This window comes from Gadus chalcogrammus, chromosome 16 (assembly GCF_026213295.1).
Source record: "Gadus chalcogrammus isolate NIFS_2021 chromosome 16, NIFS_Gcha_1.0, whole genome shotgun sequence".
NCBI lineage: Eukaryota > Metazoa > Chordata > Actinopteri > Gadiformes > Gadidae > Gadus > Gadus chalcogrammus.
In genome coordinates this window covers 7,134,469-7,155,912 of record NC_079427.1, presented here as the reverse complement: position 1 = coordinate 7,155,912, position 21,444 = coordinate 7,134,469, and the positions used below count along the sequence as shown (strand labels likewise).

At 45.8% G+C, this 21,444-nt stretch overlaps 5 protein-coding genes across 5 annotated transcripts in view; all 5 read right to left on the bottom strand.

Moving 5' to 3' along the window:
• Positions 1-63: 63 nt before the first annotated feature.
• Positions 64-2,238, bottom strand: LOC130405325 (P2Y purinoceptor 14-like). The gene is made up of 2 exons (XM_056610376.1): positions 1,309-2,238; positions 64-72 (listed from the first exon to the last, which is right to left on the bottom strand). The coding sequence occupies exons 1-2, from the start codon at positions 2,236-2,238 to the stop codon at positions 64-66; spliced, it is 939 nt and encodes a 312-aa protein (XP_056466351.1).
• Positions 2,239-4,253: 2,015 nt separating this feature from the next.
• Positions 4,254-7,417, bottom strand: LOC130406413 (transmembrane 4 L6 family member 1). Its single transcript, XM_056611976.1, has 6 exons — positions 7,402-7,417; positions 6,707-6,890; positions 5,812-5,880; positions 5,459-5,613; positions 4,867-4,931; positions 4,254-4,504 (listed from the first exon to the last, which is right to left on the bottom strand). Exons 2-6 carry the CDS (start codon positions 6,881-6,883, stop codon positions 4,455-4,457), a joined length of 516 nt encoding a protein of 171 aa, XP_056467951.1. The 5' UTR covers positions 6,884-6,890; positions 7,402-7,417; the 3' UTR covers positions 4,254-4,454.
• Positions 7,418-8,735: 1,318 nt separating this feature from the next.
• On the bottom strand, positions 8,736-17,051 carry rnf168 (ring finger protein 168). Its single transcript, XM_056611954.1, has 8 exons — positions 16,752-17,051; positions 15,877-16,062; positions 15,451-15,646; positions 13,481-13,551; positions 12,591-12,758; positions 12,157-12,209; positions 11,591-11,639; positions 8,736-10,847 (listed from the first exon to the last, which is right to left on the bottom strand). The coding sequence occupies exons 2-8, from the start codon at positions 15,997-15,999 to the stop codon at positions 10,194-10,196; spliced, it is 1,314 nt and encodes a 437-aa protein (XP_056467929.1). The 5' UTR covers positions 16,000-16,062; positions 16,752-17,051; the 3' UTR covers positions 8,736-10,193.
• Positions 17,052-17,609: 558 nt separating this feature from the next.
• Positions 17,610-20,425, bottom strand: LOC130405324 (zinc finger protein ZFP2-like). The gene is made up of 3 exons (XM_056610375.1): positions 19,966-20,425; positions 19,184-19,628; positions 17,610-18,898 (listed from the first exon to the last, which is right to left on the bottom strand). Exons 1-3 carry the CDS (start codon positions 20,107-20,109, stop codon positions 17,610-17,612), a joined length of 1,878 nt encoding a protein of 625 aa, XP_056466350.1. The 5' UTR covers positions 20,110-20,425.
• Positions 20,426-20,437: 12 nt separating this feature from the next.
• exoc3l2b (exocyst complex component 3-like 2b) overlaps positions 20,438-21,444 on the bottom strand; it is a 7,802-nt gene continuing 6,795 nt past the window's right edge. Inside the window, exon 9 of the mRNA XM_056610374.1 lies at positions 20,438-21,444. This exon is cut by the window's right edge and continues 1,278 nt beyond it. The gene's annotated coding sequence lies outside the window, so the exon portion shown is untranslated.

Genomic DNA, 21,444 nt, shown 5'->3' with positions numbered 1-21,444 from the left:
TGAGACGCAAGACATGGCCTGGATTTCTCGTTCGGAACCGGACCGGACTTCACTTTGTTCCGTTTATCTGACCTGGACATCACACATGGGTTAAGGGTTGAAAACAGATAATTTAAAGTTCTAAATATACAATTTAGAACTTGACCCAAACCTTGACGAATATCAAAATATTTGAATATCGGGCTCAACAAACATATTAACATAAGCATAAACACCAACGCACACGCACACTCAGACACACGGGCACACACGCACGCACACATAAACACACGCACGCACACATAAACACACGCACTCACACGCACGCACGCGCACACACACACACACACACACACACACACACACACACACACACACACACACACACACACACACACACACACACACACACACACACACACACACACACACACACACACACACACACACACACACACACAATGAGATAAGATGTTATTAGATTCTTGATTTATGCTATTTGACCCCATATAGCATCCAGAAGCCCAACATATCTGTTGCAGTTGATGAAATGCATGATGAAAACATAAATAAAGCTGCTGGGAGTTGGGTAACATCCTGTGAGGTCCACCCGACACACTTCAAGGAGAGTTTGTGTAGCCTATCAAGCCGCTGTTGACAGGAAACGCTTCAAACCCTCTTGCCATATTTGGTCTTCCTCTTTCACTCTGTTGATCTAGAGACTTATTTAAACGCTACATAAATAAATCAAATACGTTTTTTCGAAATTCGCAAGAATGTTCAAGGTGTTTTAGCTGAGACATATTTAGTCTTTATATGCATGTTCTGAGCAGCTGTCTATGATAAAGTTAGTTCAACAATAATCTACATAAAAGTTGATGTCGTTTATAAGTGTTACCCTGGTGTTTATGAAACAGGAAGTAGAACATATAGCCTTATCACAAATTACAGCAGAAAGAAGATCAATCTAGATCACACACACGCCCATACACTTATTTTACTGATAACTTCAACAGCATTCATGTAAAACAAACATCACACAGAGAACCAACCATATGTTGCAGAAATGTTTGTAGAAATTTATTGTACTTCATTAATTACATAGAAAATATATTAAAAAAATATCCCTATCTTCCCCTCTCCTTGTCTTCTCACTTCTCTTCTCCTCCTCCTTTCCTCTCCTCTCCTTTCCTTGCCTCTCCTCTCCTCTCCTCTCCTCTCCTCTCCTCTCCTCTCCTCTCCTCTCCTCTCCTCTCCTCTCCTCTCCTTGCCTCTCCTCTCCTCCTCTCACCTCCACTCCCCTGCTCTCCTCCTCTGTCCCCCTCCAGCCATCTTCCTCAGCAGTGACTCCCTGAAGCTCCTGCACATGAAGAAGTAGATGAGGGGGTCCAGGCAAACGTTGACGGAGGACAGCAGGAGCGTGGCCTCCTTCAGCTGGAAGAGGACGTAGCGCGTGTGCTGGCTGAAGCCGGCCCCGGCCGTCTGGCTCAGCGTGTAGGGCACCCTGCAGGCGTGGTAGGGCACAAAGCACAGCAGGAACACCAGGAGCAGCACCACGATGCTGCGCCCCGAGCGCCGGCACGGGCCCCCGCCGCGCTCGCGGCGGGAGGAGCGGAAGACGCGGCGGGCGATGGAGGCGTAGCAGGAGCAGAGGAGGAGCAGCGTGGCCCAGAAGAGCGCCACGCTGCTCAGGGTGGAGGCGCGGTGCCACTGCAGGCCCAGGGGCGTCTTCAGCTCCATGCAGGAGACGGAGGAGTTGGGGAGGGGGTAGCGGCTGGTCAGCAGGACGTTGGGCAGCACGCTGAGGAGCAGGAGGCACCATGTGACCAGTGCCAGGAGGCGGGCCACGCCCACCCTGTGCAGGAGCCAGGAGGTGGAGGTGCGCCGGGTGATGGTGACGTAGCGGTCCAGGCTGATGAGGCCCATGAACACGATGCCCACGTACATGGAGGAGTAGAAGAGGACGGCGCTGTAGCGACACACGGCCACCTGCAGGCCCCGCCCCCCCATCCTGAGCTCCGCCCCCACCTTGAGGGGGATGGTGGAGAGGAGGAGCAGGTCGGCCCCCACCATGTTCTTCAGGTACACCACCAGGGGGCGTTCGCTGGGCACGCGCAGCAGGAGCCAGGCGGCCGGGACGTTGAGGACCACGCCCACCAGACACACCAGCAGGTAGAGGGCCGGGAGCACCTGGTGGGTGAAGCAGCTGCTCAGCTCTGACGGCCTGGTCGGGAAGTGGGAGGAGTTAATGTGCTCCATGTCTGGGGAGAGAAACACATAGCTCAGTAACAGAGTTGCTGGTTCAACTCCTGGAAGTTATTTGCATTCCGCTAGCATGTTGTTAGTGTGACTAGCATGGTGTTCGTATGTGACTGGCATGTTGTTAGCATGTGTATATCATGTTGATACAATTTTTCTATCGTGCTGTTAGCATGTAACTAGCATGTTATTATTAGATGAGTACTTATTATAAGATACCTTTCACTGAATATATATTTTGCTATTGTAATATATTTTGTTATCATTGACATTTTTTATTTTAATTAAATGTGTGGTGGTTTTGGTAATGTAAATATATATCTTTTACATTAGGGGGAATTGGATACAATGTCAATTGTTGCTTTTATCTTATAAGACGAAGGTATAAAAAACAACAACAATATCTATCTTATCTCTCTCCATCTCTCTCTCTCTCTGTCTCTTTCTCTCTCTCGGCTCTCACAATGTAGGTTTATCAATCAGTGTTTTACATAAAGTTATATTTAATAATATAAGTTAAACATCACTTTATAAAGTTAATACAATATACATTTTATATAATATTGTAAAGTTAAGTTTTAGTTGGCCTACTTGTTCTGGAAGTCGTTCTTCATGAAGATGGTCTGGACGGGTAAGACTCACAGGATATTCTCTCTGCCACAGAGACATTGAGAGAGATAATATCGCTCAGCTTCTCTCTCTCTCTCTCTCTCTCTCTCTCTCTCTCTCCCTCTCTCTCTCTCTCCCTCTCTCTCTCTCTCTTTCTCTCTCTCTCTCTCTCTCTCTCTCTCTCTCTCTCTCTCTCTCTCTCTCTCTCTCTCTCTCTCTCTCTCTCTCTCTCTCTCTCTCTCTCTCTCTCTCTCTCTCTCAATCCCACTCAGTGCGGGGGTGAGTCGCCCGATAGAGAAGCTGAGGCGAGAGAGAATCACAGGAAGAGGAAATCAGCAGGAGAGAAATGGACAGCAGGAGGAGGTCATCCCCATCCTCCTCCATCTTCATCACAAACACCCCCCCCCCCCCCCCTGGTGTGCTGGTGTGTGCGGAGCGTGGCTGGATCAAAGCCCAGACCGGAACAGGAAACATCAGGACCAGGGAGACATTATTATAATATCATTATATACACATGTTCATGTATTATTAGACCGATTTTAAACATTGTTTGTCTGTCTGTCTGTCTGTCTGTCTGTGAACCTGTCTGTCTACCTGTTTGCCTGCCTGTATGATGTATTATTCTCTAAGGAACCTAGTTATCAATCATCAACATAACTTAAAACCTGCAACTATGTAACTATAGTGGCTGTAGTTTGCTATAGTATAACCTGTATTTGTTTTAGTTGCAGCTGTTGTAAGCTTTAGTGCTATCTGTAGTTAGCTATTGTAGCAACTGTCTTTAGCTTTAGATGAAGCTGTAATTAACCATAGTTGTAGCCATTTTTTGGTTTGATATAATGTTTGATTTATATGCAACATGGTTTTGGCTTAGCCCATTGAGTTTTATCTGTTTTCATTTAGTGAAACATATTTTGCATTTGACATGCTAGGGATGCAGTATTTGGGTTGGTGAAGCGCAGATGTGTGTATTTAGCATGGACATAATAAAGGATGGACCACGGACTGGAAAATGGCCGCCCATTCATTCCTATACTAACTGCTCAGTGGCACAGGGTAACGGAATAGGTAGACGGGAAGCGGTACAGTTTTTTAACCGCTCAGTGACAGCCCCTATGATATATATGTTAGAAAAGGTTTTTGTTGATCCGTCATGTTTTCTTTTTTAAAGCTTTTTTCTAACCCAAATAAGTCACGACACCATTGTTGGCTATACTAGTAGCTGATGTTAGCTATAGTAGTTGCCGCAGTTAGCTAAAGTTGTATCTGCAGTTAGCTATAGTTGTGGCTAAAATAGCAGCTATAGCTATAGGTCACTGTCTTCAGAAAATGTAGGACTGAATGACGTCCTGATGTAAGATTTATTGAGTTTTCGAATGGAAGGTCTCATAGATGGAAGCCTTTTATTCTTGAGAAATTGTCTAGTACAGGTGTTTTTTAATAGGGTAAATAGCCGTAGTACAACATGTGAAGTACTGCAGGTTTTACATAAGAAACAGCAATAAAAACCTTAAAAAATAGAAACCTTAACATGACATGTCAGTTCAATAACAGGAGCTTCAAAACTCAATAAATTATATACACATAACAGAAACAAAATAAAGGCATCATGACACTTCTTGATTATTGCTTTTCTTCACACCGGAATGGGTATCACCTGGAACACACACAAACACACACATACTGTCACCCACCGCAGCCTAAAATACATGAACACTGTTACGCAGGAGGTAACATGAAGGCTGACCAGGATAGACGTCACCATGTCTCCATTCCAATGATAACATTTAAATAGCACAATTTAAATAGTCCTGGATGTACATTTTTGTTTAAAAAACCTAATACGTGTGTGTATGTGTGTTGCATGATGGGTCTGTGTGTGTGTGTGTTGCAGTGTGCGTATGTGTGTGTGTGTGTGTGTGTGTGTGTGTGTGTGTGTGTGTGTGTGTGTGTGTGTGTGTGTGTGTGTGTGTGTGTGTGTGTGTGTGTGTGTGTGTGCGTGTGCATGTGTTTGTGTACCCAGCAGGATTCCTAGCAGCAGGTTGAAGAGGTTCCCTGTGGTGAACAGGAGCTGCAGGGCGGAGCTGAGAGCCAGGACAGAGAAGAGAACCATGTTCCACATGACCACACCTCTGGGTCTCTCACACACACCCTCCCACATTGTCCTGTTGTACAGGTAGCCTGGGAAGCTACCCACCGAACACATGTACAAACACACACACACGCACGCACACACACACACACACACACACACACACACACACACACACACACACACACACACACACACACACACACACACACACACACACACACACACACACACACACACACACACACACACACACACACACACACACTTCCTGTTAACAGATGCATAAATAGCGGACATGAAATTGACCTTTGTGTGTGTGTGCGTGTGTGTGTCTGTGTGTGTGTGTATGTTCATACGTGTGCATGTGTGTGTATGCGTGTGTGTGTGCATGTGTGTGTGTGTGTGTGTGTGCATGTGCATGTGCATGTGCATGTGCATGTGCGTGTGCGTGTGCCTCTGTGTGTGTGTGCGTGTGTGTGTGTGTATGTGTGTGCGTGTGTGTGCGTGTATGTGTACCGGTCAGGGTAGGGCTGTAGAGGGACTCCCCAGACTTGTCCAGCCGATGTGTTGTAGAGGCAGAGCGGTCCCTGGACCAATCCAGTCACACTGACCCAGCTGCAGAACCCCGAACCCAGCAGGATCAGGGCACTGTAGTTCAGCTGGAAACACATCTAGACAGAAATAAACTACAATATATTGATACATAAACTACAATACCCAGCAAGACCGAGGCACTGTAGCCCAGCTGCAAATACGTCTACATATACTACAAAATATACATACATAAACTACAATACCCTATGTATGTATGTCTATGTATTTATCTTAATGTGTGTATCTCTATGTATGTATATCTATGTTTTCTCTACCTGGGTTCTGAAGGCAAAGCATCCTTTGGTCTTACTGCTGGTCATGAAGGCTCTCGCTCCCACCAGCACCTACACACTCACACACGCACACGCACACGCACACACACACACACACACACACACACACACACACACACACACACACACACACACACACCGGCAACAGTGAGTGGTGTCCGTCTGGGTCCTATGACAGCTCTATATTGTCCATTTGAAACCACGTCACATCATGCAGAACTCTCCAAATGACTAAATTTCAACACCATGTGACCTGAATGCACCACAACCTTGTTTGGTAAAGAATATTTTCAGGAACTATAATAATAATAATACATTTAATTTAGAGGCGCCTTTATTGTGTTGTATTGTATCAACACAATAATGGGATGCCGATGCATAAAATAGATCCACAACATTCACATGCATCTTTAAAGTCTCTCTCCCCCTCTGTGACTTTGTCTTTCTCTCTCTCTCTCTCTTTGTGTCTGTCTCTCTGTGTATCAGTCTCTCTCTCTCATCTCTCTGCCCATCTCTCTGTCTCTATCTGTGTCTATGTCTCTCTGTCACTCAATGTCAATGTCTCTAACTATCTTTCTCTCTGTCTTTCTCCCTTTGTCTGTCTGTCTCACGCTCTCTCTCTGTTTGTCTCTCTCTCTCTCTTTCATGTCTCTATCTATGTCTTTAGTCTCTCTCTCTCTCTCTCTCTCTCTCTCTCTCTCTCTCTCTCTCTCTCTCTCTCTCTCTCTCTCTCTCTCTCTCTCTTTCCATCTATGTCTCTCTCTCTCTCTGTGTCTCTCTCTCTGTCTTTCATTATCTTTCTCTCTCGCTCTCTCCCTCTCACTATGTCTGTCTCTCTATCTATCTCTACTTCTCACTGTCTCTGTCTCTCTCTCACCAGTATTCCAGAGCTCCAGATGCCTGTGCTCCAGGTAGCCTGTCTGGTCACATGACCCTCCAGCAGGAAGTAGATGTTAAAACCAGGAAGTAGCAGCAGGATGTTGGCAAGGATGCAGATAATCGATAGGCTGACCAGCATCTTGGCAACACATCTCAGACAACTAGCAACACACATCCCAACCCTAAATATACATTGAAAGGTATATTAGTATCACATAAATAGTCTTACCAGCATATCATAGCTTCTGCCATAATATTCAAATGAGCACACTTGATTGACAGCCCAGTATCCAATCACAGTGATGCCGTTCCATTGTTATATCATATACATCTAATGGACTATAACATTATAACATTATTGCTATTATTAATGCAATGACATTAATTAAATTACATTAATATAATTAAATTATTAATACAATTATCTATGTACCCTTATCTTACATTCTACCCAAACATACCAACACACATACCTACTACATAATACATATTAACATACCAGATCACACTAAAATACTACCAGGACATACTACCATATTACCAGAACATATTAACATATTAACATACCAGAACAAACCAAAATACTACCAGGATAATAATAACATATTACCAGAACATATAAAAAATACAGATCATACTAAAATACTACCAGGAGTCACTATCACACTGAAGGAGTGAGGAGGCTGGTCTCACCGTGTTGACTGCAGCCGGCCCTTGACAGGAGTTGACTAGATGAGGAACCAAAACAACTTATATTGGTCCAAAATGGACCACGCCACCACCACCCCCTCCTCCCTCCCTCCCTCATATGTCCATGGGGAACTCAACATACATGAAGCATGTTAGCCACGGAATCAACGCCTCACTCAGCAGGTCAGTTGGCTCCCAACCACCCGGTTAACGACAATAAGATCAGCAATTAACTCAAATCAGAGTTATCCTAGTTAGTTAGGGGCTGTTTTAGTTAGGGTATGTTAGAACACCATATAAGGGCATTTTAGAACATTAGATTGTATGTAAGAACGTTACTAGAGGGTATTTTAGTACGTTAGAGTGTATTTTAGTAAATTCAAGGGTATGGTATTACATTATAGGGTATTATAGTACATAATAGGGCATGTTAGTACATTAAAGGGTCTGCAAAAACTAGAACTAGAACCGTAGATCACTTAATTTGTTGCAGGGGAAGAAAATAAAGGCTATAACATAAAAATGCATACAATAATGCTGCCATAACAGACATAAAGTGCATAGCACAAGCAAGACAGACAATAGTGTATTTAACTTTTCAACACTGCCCCTTAGAGATTGACAGAAAGAGTGATGAAAGAGTTTTTATAGCTGGTCATGTATCTTTTCCTGTATTTATTTGGAACCCTGTAGCGTCTGATTGGAGCAGTTCGTATTCTGAATGCAGAATATTGGAGGGGTCAGAAGTAATGTTCCTCAATTAACCTAAAGTTCTCTGAAAGAGCGTTTGAGATATCATTTTCATTGCTTTTCATCATTTTCATTGCAGGGTGGACCAGTCGATTTATTAGTTTTTTTATTTATTTATAATCTAAGTGTAAAATCGGGAAGGTAATAACAAGGATGAGGGGGCTTAAGATAAGGGAAGTGTTCGATAACTCTATGATGATGATGTAACTCTTTTGGAGGAAGTGCGTAAACGAAGATGTTGCGACACAACTGCACTCCTCATGTGACCAAATGCAATCTATATTCACGTCACGCAGTGCAATTAAGCATTGTCTTGTAGCGCCGACGAAGACTGCCACCGAGATGAATGGTCAATACAAAAATAGAGATCCTAGATCTAGTTCACTACTATGGATGCAATAAGACTGTGTGTGGTTTACTTGAATGTCGAAGTGAACAAGAAACAGTCGACCAGCGGCTGCAGCTGTGAGTGAGAGACTCCTCATTGCAGAAGAGCCAATGGGTGGAGCTTGACCTTGCCCAGCTCCACCTGTAGATCCAGCTGCATGCCCGGCTCAGGTCCGGCCCTCCCCATCTCATTCATACAACTTGGTACCGCAGCTCGAGTTCTTGTAACGTCTAGCGAAAGCCCCGGAAAGCGAGCTCTGTCTGGGCAGGGGTTGCCTGCTGCGTCCGAGAGAGGGTTAAGCTTCTCTGACAGCTTATAGTAGGCTATAACACCACGCCAACGCGACTTTGAAAATAGTATTCAGCTATTTATGTTTGCTTATAATATATTTTAGCAGGTTACTTTTCTTATTTATTCAAGATTAAACCAAGAAATTGTGTAAACACGATTGATTCATATTTTAATTACACATTATTACATACATTTTCTTCATATAAAGCAGCATCTTCATAACAATGTCAAATGTCATTTACTCATTTTTTATAAAGTTTGGGTGTGGACCAAAAACGGCCATGTCGTCACACCCCCAATATATATGCTGCTTTGCTGTTCTTCAGCTTCTCAGATGACTCAGACTCTCGTGCTGATTGGTTATTTCCTCCAACTGACTGTAGCAAAATCACAGAGCAGATCCTCAGATCTAAGCAGCACCGCATCTGACTCACCACATCAAGTGGAACAGACACTAAAATGGTAACCTTCTCTGATTGGTCAAGATGAGCTGAGCGAACCCAGACTTTGCAGAAGAAGTCAAAGGATGGATTCCCTGATCTTGTGGTTATATTAGGCCCTGCGGACAGGGTACATACCTGGGACGGATTGTCCTACATTGTTTGAGGGGGGAATAAGGAGAGAGCGGTAGTTAACGGACAATAGTTCCAGGCCTGATCTGAGCCGGTGTCCTGTAGCCCGGCAGTGAGTTCCTGTAACAAACCAGACCAAGACATAACAGCTACCAGTGGGCAGTTTATTTCCAGAATAACTGCAACATTTAGAGGAACTGCTGATGCAAACCTTATCGCAGTCAGGTCAACTCACTCATATCAGTCTCGCAATCACATGCTGTGAACTGTAAACATTAGCATTGCGCCACAGGCAGCGCAATGCTAACGTACTGTAAACCTGACGCAACAAGCAGCATTATGATGCTAACGTACTGTAAACCTGACGCAACAAGCAGCATTATGATGCTATGCTAACAAACTGTCAGCAACAAGAAGCGTTAGGATGCTAACATACAGCATACTGTGCGCTACAAGCAGTGTTAGGATGCTAACATACAGCATACTGTGCGCTAGAAGCAGTGTTAGGATGCTAACATACAGCATACTGTGCGCTAGAAGCAGTGTTAGGATGCTAACATACAGCATACTGTGCGCTACAAGCAGTGTTAGGATGCTAACATACAGCATACTGTGCGCTACAAGCAGTGTTAGGATGCTAACATACAGCATACTGTGCGCTAGAAGCAGTGTTAGGATGCCAACATACAGCATACTGTGCACTACGAGCAGTGTAATGATGCTAACGTACTTGGCAATGAATGTTAGCAGGGAGGAAGCGTGGGGGGAGAAACTAAGGTCCGATGGTCCCGATCTCAGTTGGAGAGGCGTCGGAACATATCCTTTAGTGAGGCCTGCTTATTGGCCCCTGGCAGGTGAGGGGCGGGGCCGGAGCTTGAGCTGCTGGCCGTCTGTCTGTTAGGAGTAGCCCTTCGCTCTGCTCCCACCTCATTTCGTTTGGAGGAGGAGGAGGAGGAGGTTCTGCTGGGGGTTCTGGCTTTGCGGCGCAGCTGGTAAGGGTCAGCGGAGCCTTTGCTGCGGTCGGTGAAGGCCCGCTGCTCCTCCTTGTTCAGCTCCTTCTGGAGGAGCTCAGCCACCAGACGGTCCTGCTCCTCCTGCTGACGTCGGCCGAACAGCGCCTCCTCCTGCCGGCTCAGCTCCTCCACCAGGAGAACACAGACCTCCTCCTCCCCCTCCTCCTCCTCCCCGCCCCCTCGGACTCCAGAACCGTCTGAGACCTGCTGGTGCGGCCAGGTGCTGGGGTGGGAAGAGCAGCGTCTCTTGCAGGAGGAGGAGGAGGCTGAGCCCGTCTCCACATGGACGCTGCCTCTCTTGGAGGATGGGGTCAGGACGGGGGTGGCTTCGGTCTGGTCTGGGTCTCCTGGGGGAGCCGGTCGGGGGGTGTCCGGGTGTCTGGGTGAAGCTGGTCTGGTGATGTCTGGGGGTGGGGGGGTGAGCAGTATGTTGTCCTAGTGTGGACAGAAGACATGGTATACTTTTAGTAAGGATCCAACAAGGGCTGGGCTATTAATCTAATTTTGATCGCGATTTTGATTTCAGCGTCAAACGATCACAACATTAACACAATCAACATTATTATTTTTTTTTTTATCAATGTTTTATAGAAAGGGCAGAACAGCTGGATACATATCTGTAAATCATTTTAGAATGGACAATTTTATTTTTGACCATTTGGTGTATTATTATTCTTTTTTGTATTACTTAAAAGGCGAAATTTCAAATTTTCAGACTCAAAAATAAACGTTAGAATAATCGTGATTTCAATATTGACCAAGATCAGCCCTAGATCCCACTACTTTGACCTGACCCGGTTACTAACTGCGATAAACACTGTCACACAAGACAAACACAAGAATAAAGTCCCTTCTGTGCTGAAAAACAATCAAACCAAATAACAGGTAAAGGACCTAGCTGTTGTCTTGCATAGCTGACACCGCTGTGACTGGGTGAATCGGTGTATGGATGGGTACCAAAGGCTGAAGGAATGGATGAATACAAGGCAATAAATGTAAAGAGCTTTAATTGACCCCGGGTCTGAAAAGTGCTGTAGAAATGCATTTAACACTTCACACGAAGAGAGCGAAGGAGAGACAGAAAAACAGACAGGCAGACAGAGACAGACAGACAAGAAGAGAAAGAGAGACAAACAAGCAGGGAAAGCGTGAGACAGACATGAGATAGAGAGACATACCCTGTTGGTGTCTGAACTGGTTGGTCTGGGAGGCAGTGGACACAGGAACCTGGAGATCATAAAAAAAATATTCAAAATACACTCCTACCAGTAGGTTCCTACCTGTCTAATGTCCACCTGTAGGTTCCTACCCGTCTAATGTCCACCTGTAGGTTCCTACCTGTCTAATGTCCACCTGTAGGTTCCTACCTGTCTAATGTCCACCTGTAGGTTCCTACCCGTCTAATGTCCACCTGTAGGTTCCTACCTGTTTAATGTCCACCTGTAGGTTCCTACCCGTCTAATGTCCACCTGTAGGTTCCTACCCGTCTAATGTCCACCTGTAGGTTCCTACCTGTCTAATGTCCACCTGTAGGTTCCTACCTGTCTAATGTCCACCTGTAGGTTCCTACCTGTCTAATGTCCACCTGTAGGTTCCTACCTGTCTAATATCCACCACTAGGTTCCTACCTGTCTAATGTCCACCTGTAGGTTCCTACCTGTCTAATGTTCACCTGTAGGTTCCTACCTGTCTAATGTCCACCTGTAGGTTCCTACCTGTCTAATGTCCACCTGTAGGTTCCTACCTGTCTATTTGTCCAGGGGCAGGTTTTATCTTGGCAGACACCGGAGAGGAGTTCTGTAAAGAGGACAGAGCATGAATAAGTACCGGACATGGATACGATTATTAAAATTAGCATTAAATAACATTATTATTACTATTTCTAGAATTAAACCTAATCAACATAACAAATATTATTAATTAGTATAATCATTAACAAAAGACTATTATCAGCATTACTATTATTAGTCAACATTATTAACATACTATATATAATAAACATACCATTAGCATAATCAGCAGACAGGTACAGACAGACAGACAGCCGATAGAACAACAAACGGCATACAGATAGACAGGCAGTCACAGACAGTCAGACAGACCGGTAGACAGACCGGTAGACTAGCAGAATGACAGACAGGTAGACGAGCAGACAGAAAGGTTGACGGACAGACAGACCAGCTCCTGGCTGAGGAGGCGTGCCAGCCTCTCGTCCTCCTCAAGCTTCTCCTCTTGCCGCCTTCTCTCCTGGGCTAAACGCTGCTCCTCCTCCTGCAGGAGGAGCTGGATGAACTCCTCACTTGCCCTGCTCTCCGCCTCCTCCCCCACACGACGCTCCTCCTCCAGCTGCACACGCACACGCACACGCACACACACGTCAACTAGACCATTACAATGCCCTCTCACACAGATCCCCCACATCACCCTTTCACACAGAGACACTGATCGGGATTTGTCGATACCTCTGACCATCCAACATCAGAAGTAACCCCATTCCGTGCTGAACAAGCGGTGTTGAAAGGGGCTATGATAGGCCCTAGATTCAATCTAACAATGTGGTAATATCTTAAAAATGCATGTGAAGCATAATCTGTCCTTGGGACAAAAAGGATCTGTGAATATCTTAGTTACAGCAAATTTTTTACAGAAACATATGTTTGCATTTAGAAGTGTCAATTTTATTATTTGGGAAATCCCACGATCGTTACCACAATAAGTGGGTCAACAGCTCTGTGACGCTGTTACTACGGTGCCCCCTACTGGCTGAAGAAGTCAAATACAGTTTGCTTGGAGTCAACAGACTGGTCAGAGCCCAGGTATCGACTTAAGGGATGCTGAGATACAATGAACATTGTACTGCCCCACAATATATTACTCCAAAATCAATATACGTGGTATTTTGTTGGTATCCGTGTATTATGGCACTTGAGGGTGTAACTGTATACACTACAACCCTAAGTACACAACTAAAACTCTTCAGTGTACAACTAGAAGTCTAAAGTATCCAACTAAAACGGTAGAGTATAAAACCAGAAGTCTAAAGTGTAAATGTTAAGACTCGGCCGTACCCTGGAGACCTGGTCCTCGTACTCCTTCCTCACTTCTCCTGGCTGGCAGACTCTGGGCCTCGAGGACTCCGCTGTAGCACAACACGTTACTATGGTTACAGTTAGTCATTATGGTATGTAGTTACAGCATGTTATAAGGGTGTGTAGCTACAGTAGGGTTATTATGGTATGTACCTACAGTATAGTAATTATGGTATGTAGTTACAGTATGTTATAAGGGTATGTAGCTACAGTAGGGTTATTATGGTATGTAGCTACAGTATAGTAATTATGGTATGCAGTTACATTATGTTAAAGGGTATGTTGCAAAAGTATGTTCTTATGGTATGTAGTTACAGATTATTTATTTTTGCCTGTAGTTACAGTATGGCTATGATAGTACGTTGTTACAGCATGGTTATTATGGTTTGTTGTTACGGGGTGGCTATTATGGTTTATAGTTACAGTATGTTATTATTGTATGTAGTTAAATTATGTTATCATGTTAAGTAGTTCCGTTATTATGGTATTTAGTTACATTATGTTATTATGTAGTAACATTATTTTATTATGGTATGTAGTTCCAGTATATTATTATGGTATGTAGTTCCAGTATCTTATTATGGTATGTAGTTACATCATTGCATTATGGTATGTAGTAGCATTTTGGTTATCACAGAGTGTGTTTACATGACACTCAAGAAAGTTTAACTATTGGCTTAGTCCGACTATGATTGCATTGTTAAGATGCATGTATACACCTTAGTCAGACTAAAACCGAATCGAATCGAGTTACTCATAGTCGAATTAAGACCCCTAGATTATTCGATTGTTAGTCTAATTAAGCGTGCATGTATACGGTCAATCGGATTGGAATCGGATTATGCGTTCTGCGCATGCTCTGGATTTTTCCAGGGGGCCGTGAGCCGGAAGTATAAGGAGACGATAGTCATGTTGTTGTCGCCGTCGGAAACCGAGAAACCGTTTTATTTAAAAAGGTGGCGAAGAAGATGGAGAAAGCCGGTATCGTGCAAGTGTAGTTACCCCCTTTAAGTAGTGTATCATCATCAACATGCATTCAGTACACACCATTCTCGCGCACACACATATGCTACTCTCGTAACGAGAGTATGCTACTGTTACAAGAGTAGCATATGTGTGTGTGCGAGAATGGCAGTGTGTGTATGAGTGACTTCAGCGAGTGAGCGGCCGAGCGAGGAGAGCGAGCGGTTGCGCATGTCAGTTTAGTGAATGAACGAGTCCGGTTATGTGCCAACGTGCACTGTTAAGTCAGTGGAACTACGAATAAAGTACCCAGCATGTCAATAATCGGTGGCCGCTTCACTCTGACCTATAAGCAGACCCACTGCCGGTCAAAGTGAAGGGTCTTATCCCCGAGAGAACATCGGCCCTGGAGGGAACGACTCTCCTGTGCTCCTCGACTACGGTCTGGGAGCCGACAGCAGGAAAGGTGTAACACTTCGATTTCACCCAAGAACTCTGGCTTTGACTCTCTGAATTCCAGATTTGAACACGACATGGAGGAGGAAGGTATTGTTGCCGTATGTGGACTCCCGGAGGAGCTATGCGGCCGAGAGGTCGGAACAATGGGGCGTCGGAGAAATGCCATGGACCCGAAGTGAACTGACAGCTGTCTACCGAAAACATCTTTCTCGAATGATGCGGCCGCCTGAGTTTGTGGTTGCTAGTGACGTAAAGAGGTCAATCGGTGGCTCTATTACCACTAGTTGAAATGGGCACAGCGCCACCTATCGTTCCGGGGAATTAAATGCTTCGGCCAATGAATCGATTTTCTCACCTCCATCATGTATAATTGCAGTTGTCCGAATGAGGAGCATAGTCGAACTATGACTTTAATCTGATTAAGCTGCGCATGTAAACGTACTGACAGTATGTAAATACAGTATGTTCGTTGTCACATTATGTTTTGCTAGTTCTCCTGGTTGACGCCTCCCTCCAGTTCCTCCTACCGTGCTCCTCGTCCACCTCCTCCTCCCCATTGAGGCGACGCTGGCACTGCAGGGGGAAAGCGTCCTGCACCTCCCGCCACAGCTCCTCGTTGACCAGGGTCTTCTTGCGGCTGTTGAGGCGTGCCCAGGTGGAGATCCTCTTTCGGCACAGAGGGCAGCACAGCGTGGCCTGGTCCACCGACTTGAGGAAACAAGGCTAACAATACGGTACGTTATTATAGTCTGTTGTCACAGTATCGTTTTTATGGTATGTAGTAACAGTATGGTTATTATTGTACGTAGTTTCAGTATGCCTATTAGAACGTTGTTACCGTATGGTTATTATGGCACGTAGTCACAGTATGGTTATTACGGCATGCTGTGTTACAGTATGTTATTATTGTATGTAGTTACAGTAGGTCATAGAGTAGGTTGTGAACAGGTTACCTTGCAGAAGGTGTGCTGACAGGGCAGGGTGACTGGTTCCAGGTAAATCTCCATACACACTGGACAGAGGCAGTCCTCTCTGACCAGGCGCCGCCCCTGCTGCCCCTCTGACACTGGGGCCATGGTCCCTCTCCCCGTCACCACGGAAACCAGCAGAAACCAGCTCGAGGGATAAAGGGCATCACCCTGGCGGAGGACGGAGAGCAGACTCAGCACCAGCCCTATTATAATGATAACAAACTGAAGGGCATCACGTTGCAAGGTGCCTGGTTGCCCTGTGTTGCTCCAACCTACTGAACTAAACTAGTCGCGCCCTTGGAACCCGGAGGTGTGGTTTGTGATCTGCAATCTGTATGATACACTATACCCGCTATTTTCACTATTATACACCCTCAATTATAAACTCTGCATGGAGGTAGCAGATGTTTAGTTTCTAGTAGGTAAACGTCAAAACACGCATCCATGGTGCCGTCTGTCTTCCAGATAATGGAGAAGGTTTTCCCGGGCTATGATCGTGTATGAACACACCCTCACTTATAAACCCAAGCAATTTGGTCACTCTGCACCACTGCATGCTGACGACGCAATTACACTGCTCTTTTTAAATCACTTTCAAATGTCGAATCTGTCTTGTAAAGTGCTCACTGTACTTTTTGCATGTGTCCTCGTGAAACCCCACTGACCTTTTTCATACGCTACGATACAGTTTTATAGTATGGCTCCGTACGTTTTACGAATACCTCCACAGTGACAAATGGACTGCTGTAGTCTCCTCCTAGCACCTCCACTCCCGCAACACTTAAGCTTCACTCACTTGTTCTTCTACTTGGTAGTTTTTAAATAAAACAAACACGCATGGTTGGTACACTACTCACCGTCAGGATCCCGGGATTACTCCTTATTCCTCGTCTTTACTTCGAAATCAGAGCAAAACATTCACCAGGACAGAAGATAACGTTGCTAAACTCAATACTAGCACTTAACAAGTGATCCCCCCCGTACTACTTGTTGTCAATAGAATGATACAACCCGGTTCAAGTCGGTCATTGATCAATATCACTTAGTTTAGTAACTATATAAATTAGCCTGATAGCTTAGCTTTGTATCGCGGGATCCGTTGCCAGTGCCACAATGGTGGGCATACGTCATCAACAAAACTGCCTTTCAAAGTAAAAGGTACGTGGTTTAATACCACATCGCTACGTGTATCCATTAACTCATATTTTTTCTTCATGAAACGTTGTGTACAGAATATGTTGCCGCAAGTGAACCAAATTCGTTTCAATATAAATTTTGACATAGCACATTACAATGCAATATCAATTGTGAACGCGTTATGAACACAAAATAAATAAATGTTTTTGAACGAACAAAACGAGTGACACTGAAGTCAATGAATGATCACAATGATTATTCATGATTATAAATCTTTATACAAGTCAGACTAATTAAAGATTGATATGGATTTATTGATGCTGCGATAATTCTTCGGTGGTGGGGGTTCTAGTTGGGCATCTACTGGGTTGGGGGGGGGGGGGTTCTGGTGCATAGTGGGTTAGTGGGGTTGGGGTTCCAGTGGGTTAGTGGTTAAATGGGGTGGGGGTTCTACTGGGTCAGTAGTTTCGTAGCGTCCTAGCTGGGTGTGGGTTCTAGTGGGTCAGTGGCTCTAGTGGGCAGGTTTTTTCGGGTGCTTCTAGTGGAGTGGGGTTCAAGTGAGTTCTGGGAGGTCCTAGTCAAGTTCCTAGGGAGGTTCCTGAGTCCTTGTTCGGGCCCTGGTCGGGGCAGCTGTGCTTCTTGAGCTGCCTGGAGTCGGAGAACCCGCGGCTGCAGCGGCCGCAGGGGTACAGCTTGACGCCCGTGTGCGTCTGCATGTGCGACTTGAGCTGGTTGGACTGGCGGAAGCGCCGACCGCAGACGGAGCACTCGTACGGCCGCTCGCCCGTGTGAACGCGCAGGTGCCGCTGGTAGTTCTGCGGCGTGCGGAAGCTCTTGCCGCAGCTCAGGCAGGCGTGCGGCCGCTCGCCGCTGTGGAGCCGCCGGTGGAGGAGCAGCTGGCTCCGCAGGTAGAAGGCCCGGGGGCACTCGGAGCAGGCGTGAGGCCGCTCCCCGCTGTGCTGCCGCAGGTGGTACAGGTACTGGTGCTTGAGGTGGAAGCTGCGCTCGCAGACGGAGCAGCTGAACTCCTTGTGCGCGTCGTGGCTCTTCTGGTGGGTCTTCAGGGAGCCGGCGCTGCTGAAGCTCTTGACACACACCGGGCAGCTGAACCCACCCCCCGCCGCCGCGCCCGCCCGCCTTCTCCTGGTGCCGCCGCCGCCGCCGCCGCCCCCGCCCCCTGCTGGGCTCCTGTGCGCCACCTGCTGGTGCTTCAGCAGCTGACAATTGTAGAAGAAGGTCTTCCCACAGAGGTCGCACATGAAGGGCATGGTGGCGCCGTGGACCAGCGAGTGCTTCTTCAACCCCCAGGCTCCGGAGAAGCTCTCCCCGCAGTCTGAGCAGCGGTACGCCTTCTCAGAGCTGTGAAGCCGCTGGTGGCGCAGCAGGTTGTACTTGAGTCCGAAGGCGAGGCCGCAGGTCGGGCAGACGAACGGCTTGGCACCGCTGTGGACCGGGCCGTGCTGGGCCAGCCCCACCTTGCTCCTGAAGCTCTTGCCGCACAGGGGGCAGGGGAAGGGCCTCTGGGCCGAGTGCGTCCGGCTGTGGGCTCGCAGGTTGCTGGCGGTGCCGAAGCGCTTCCCGCAGGTGGGGCAGGGGTGGGCCCTGGCCCCCGTGTGCACCGTCTGGTGCTCCTGGAGGCTCCTGCTCCGCGAGAAGCCCCGGCCACACACCTCGCACATGAAGCGCTTGACGTCAGCGTGGAGCCGGGCGGAGGGCAGGGAGACCTCCTCGCGGCACAGGGGGTTCTCCTTCTTCAGGGGCAGCCTCCGCTGGCCGTTGAGCCTGTAGCGTTGCCTCCTCCTCTCCCTCTCCTGCTCCTTCCTCTCCTCCGCTTCCTCCCTCGCTCCTCCAACACCCTGGCTCGCTCCTGTGTTGGAGGAGGGCTTTGAGTTAAGGTTTAGGGTTAGGCGTGGGGATGTGAGAGGTTCAAATCACCACCAATGAACGTAAGTATGTCGAGTGCGTGTGGATGACGGCTGGTTTTAGCAGCCTCACCTGGCCCAGCGTCCAATCAGTCAAACTCGGGCCAGCCATCATCCACACACATTCCACACTGTTAAGGCAACACAACCAAGGCCCAAATTTAGACGGATCGGTTGATTGGTAACTGTTGAGTTTGTAACTGCTTAGTTGGCTGGTTGAAGAGATTTACCTTCTACTGTGTCTTCAGGAGTATCTCTGATGATCAGACCGAATGGGGGTCTTGGGGCCCCCCCTGGCTCCTGGTCTAGAGTCTGGTCTGAGTCATGCTCTACAGTCTGGTCTAGAGTCTGGTCTATGTCCTGGTCTAGAGTCTGGTCTACAGTCTGGTCTGTGTTCTGGTCTAGAGTCTGGTCTGGGCCCTGGTCTAGAGTCTGGCCGGGGCCCTGGTCTAAAGTCTGGTCTGGGGTCAGGTCTGGGTCTTGGTCTGGGCTCCGGTCTGGGTCTAGCTGATTCTGGTCCAGCTGGGCTTGGAGGAGCTGGTTCCTGTATTGTTCCAGCTGGTTCTGGTCCGGCAGGTTGTGGTCCAGCAGGGTGGAGTACAGCTCCCAGAACACCTCACACAGCTTCCTGACCGCCTGCTCCACCATGGAGTCCACCACACTGCTAGCCTGCGACTGGGAGTTACAGAGCATCACTACTGGACCATAGAACTAGTAACAGTAATAAACATAAATATGTAACTATAGTACTGTAAATCACCTATATTATAAAATATTGTATTTTCACCATAGCAATAGCATAAATGGCAGCTTACATAAAGTGATAAAATACTAATACTAATTAAAAATTCAAAAACAAATATATAATCATACAAATGTAATACAGTGAAACGGTAAAACTATAAATAAAACAAATCAGGATGTAATGGACAGAAAAGGGTGGAATTAATCGAACCATTCCCTGGGACTACATGCCTATAAATCTATATAACTTTCTGAATCATTTGTCTACCTGCCAGAGAGGGGGCGTTGCCTCTCGCCAGGTTTGCCCCAGGACGGACAAGGTGGTCTCCAGAGATAGTTTAATAATCAGAGAGGACTGCGAGGAGAAGGTCCGCATGGCCGCATTCTCCTCTTGTATACTAGATAGAACCATGGTATACTAGATTTATCCGTGGTATTTTACATAGATCCATGCTGTATAACGAAGCTCCATGCCCTCAGTCGTCTAGCTAGCAGCCAGGAGAACGTTTTTAAATCACATGGAAAGATCGTCTTTGATAGTTGATATTGCTCATTTCGCTCTTACCGGATCCAAGACGAAATGCTACACTGTTCACATCCGGTTCACCCAAATTTCTAAATAAAAGTCCCCATTTAAACTTACCTCTGAGGCTGACTAAGTCACAAGGTACTACATCGAGTAGGTAGACCTATCGCTATATATCTTCAACAAACTTACAGTATTCTATATTGTGATGTTAATGAAACCATGCTTTAGAAACATTTATAAAACCACAATATTATGGTGTTATAATATAGATAATATCTAACAATATTATAGGGTAAGCGTACACAGAGTAAAAGAGAAAATAAATAGAATACAAGATTTTGTGTGAATATTTTATTAACATTTCCGAACTAGCTCAAATTAATAAAATGTTACGAATAACGCATATCCCCAGATGTTCTTTCATGATACAATTGTGAATGAAAAATATATATATTTCTCTGAAGAACATTTCATTCACCAACATCATCTGACCATCCATTCCACTTACAATGACATAATTTCATAACATCGGATTGAGATGACTCTAGTAGCTGTGACAATCATAATAATTTGGAACATCACATTTTAAAGTGATATAGATCACATATAATCAAACTCCCTAATAAATAAACAAATCATGGTGAAGCCAGATTTACATCCCAAAGTTTCTACTTTTTAAAGGTCCCTCTATAAAGCATCCAGTACATTAAGGTTTCTATTTCTAAAGTTCCCTCTCCACAGCCTCCAGTACATTAAAGTTTATACTTTCTAAAAGTCCCTCTACACAACATCCAGTATATTTAGGTTTATCTCTTCTAAAGGCCGCACTCTACAGCATCCAGTACATTTCAATATATCTCAGAATCAGTTATTAATCTGTTGTGCAGCTTGTGGTTAAACCACAAAGACGTTAGCGTCTGAAAGCAACCAATCAGTTTAGATCACCAAAGCCTTAAAGCCTTATCCCAAATGTGTTAACCACTCTTACTACTATGATGCATCATGCAAGAAGAAAAACTACTTTACTCTCATAGTTGTATCCTCCCCCATGACTTTAAACGACCAGACCTTGTCCAGAGAGTGTGGATCTTTAAATACACAGAGACAATCACCTCGTACCTTAAATCAAACACAGACATATCGGCTCTTCTGCTTGTTCAGTGTTGGTTGTTTGTTTACTGGTTGCCCATAGTTTGTGTCTGGTGTTAGAGTTAGCGT

Excerpts from the sequence above, each read along its gene's own strand:
- LOC130405325 (XM_056610376.1), bottom strand. The coding sequence starts at position 2,238 with ATGGAGCACATTAACTCCTCCCACTTCCCGACCAGGCCGTCAGAGCTG.
- LOC130406413 (XM_056611976.1), bottom strand. The coding sequence starts at position 6,883 with ATGTGTGTTGCTAGTTGTCTGAGATGTGTTGCCAAGATGCTGGTCAGC. Across the intron at positions 5,881-6,706 it reads TCTGGAGCTCTGGAATACTG|GTGCTGGTGGGAGCGAGAGC; the intron begins GTGAGAGAGAGA and ends GTGAGTGTGTAG. Across the intron at positions 5,614-5,811 it reads GCTTTGCCTTCAGAACCCAG|ATGTGTTTCCAGCTGAACTA; the intron begins GTAGAGAAAACA and ends ATTTCTGTCTAG.
- rnf168 (XM_056611954.1), bottom strand. The coding sequence starts at position 15,999 with ATGGCCCCAGTGTCAGAGGGGCAGCAGGGGCGGCGCCTGGTCAGAGAG. Across the intron at positions 15,647-15,876 it reads GTCAGCACACCTTCTGCAAG|CCTTGTTTCCTCAAGTCGGT; the intron begins GTAACCTGTTCA and ends CCGTATTGTTAG. Across the intron at positions 12,210-12,590 it reads GCCTCCTCAGCCAGGAGCTG|AACTCCTCTCCGGTGTCTGC; the intron begins GTCTGTCTGTCC and ends TCCTCTTTACAG.
- LOC130405324 (XM_056610375.1), bottom strand. The coding sequence starts at position 20,109 with ATGGTTCTATCTAGTATACAAGAGGAGAATGCGGCCATGCGGACCTTC. Across the intron at positions 19,629-19,965 it reads CAACGCCCCCTCTCTGGCAG|TCGCAGGCTAGCAGTGTGGT; the intron begins GTAGACAAATGA and ends TGTAACTCCCAG. Across the intron at positions 18,899-19,183 it reads TCCTGAAGACACAGTAGAAG|GAGCGAGCCAGGGTGTTGGA; the intron begins GTAAATCTCTTC and ends CCTCCAACACAG.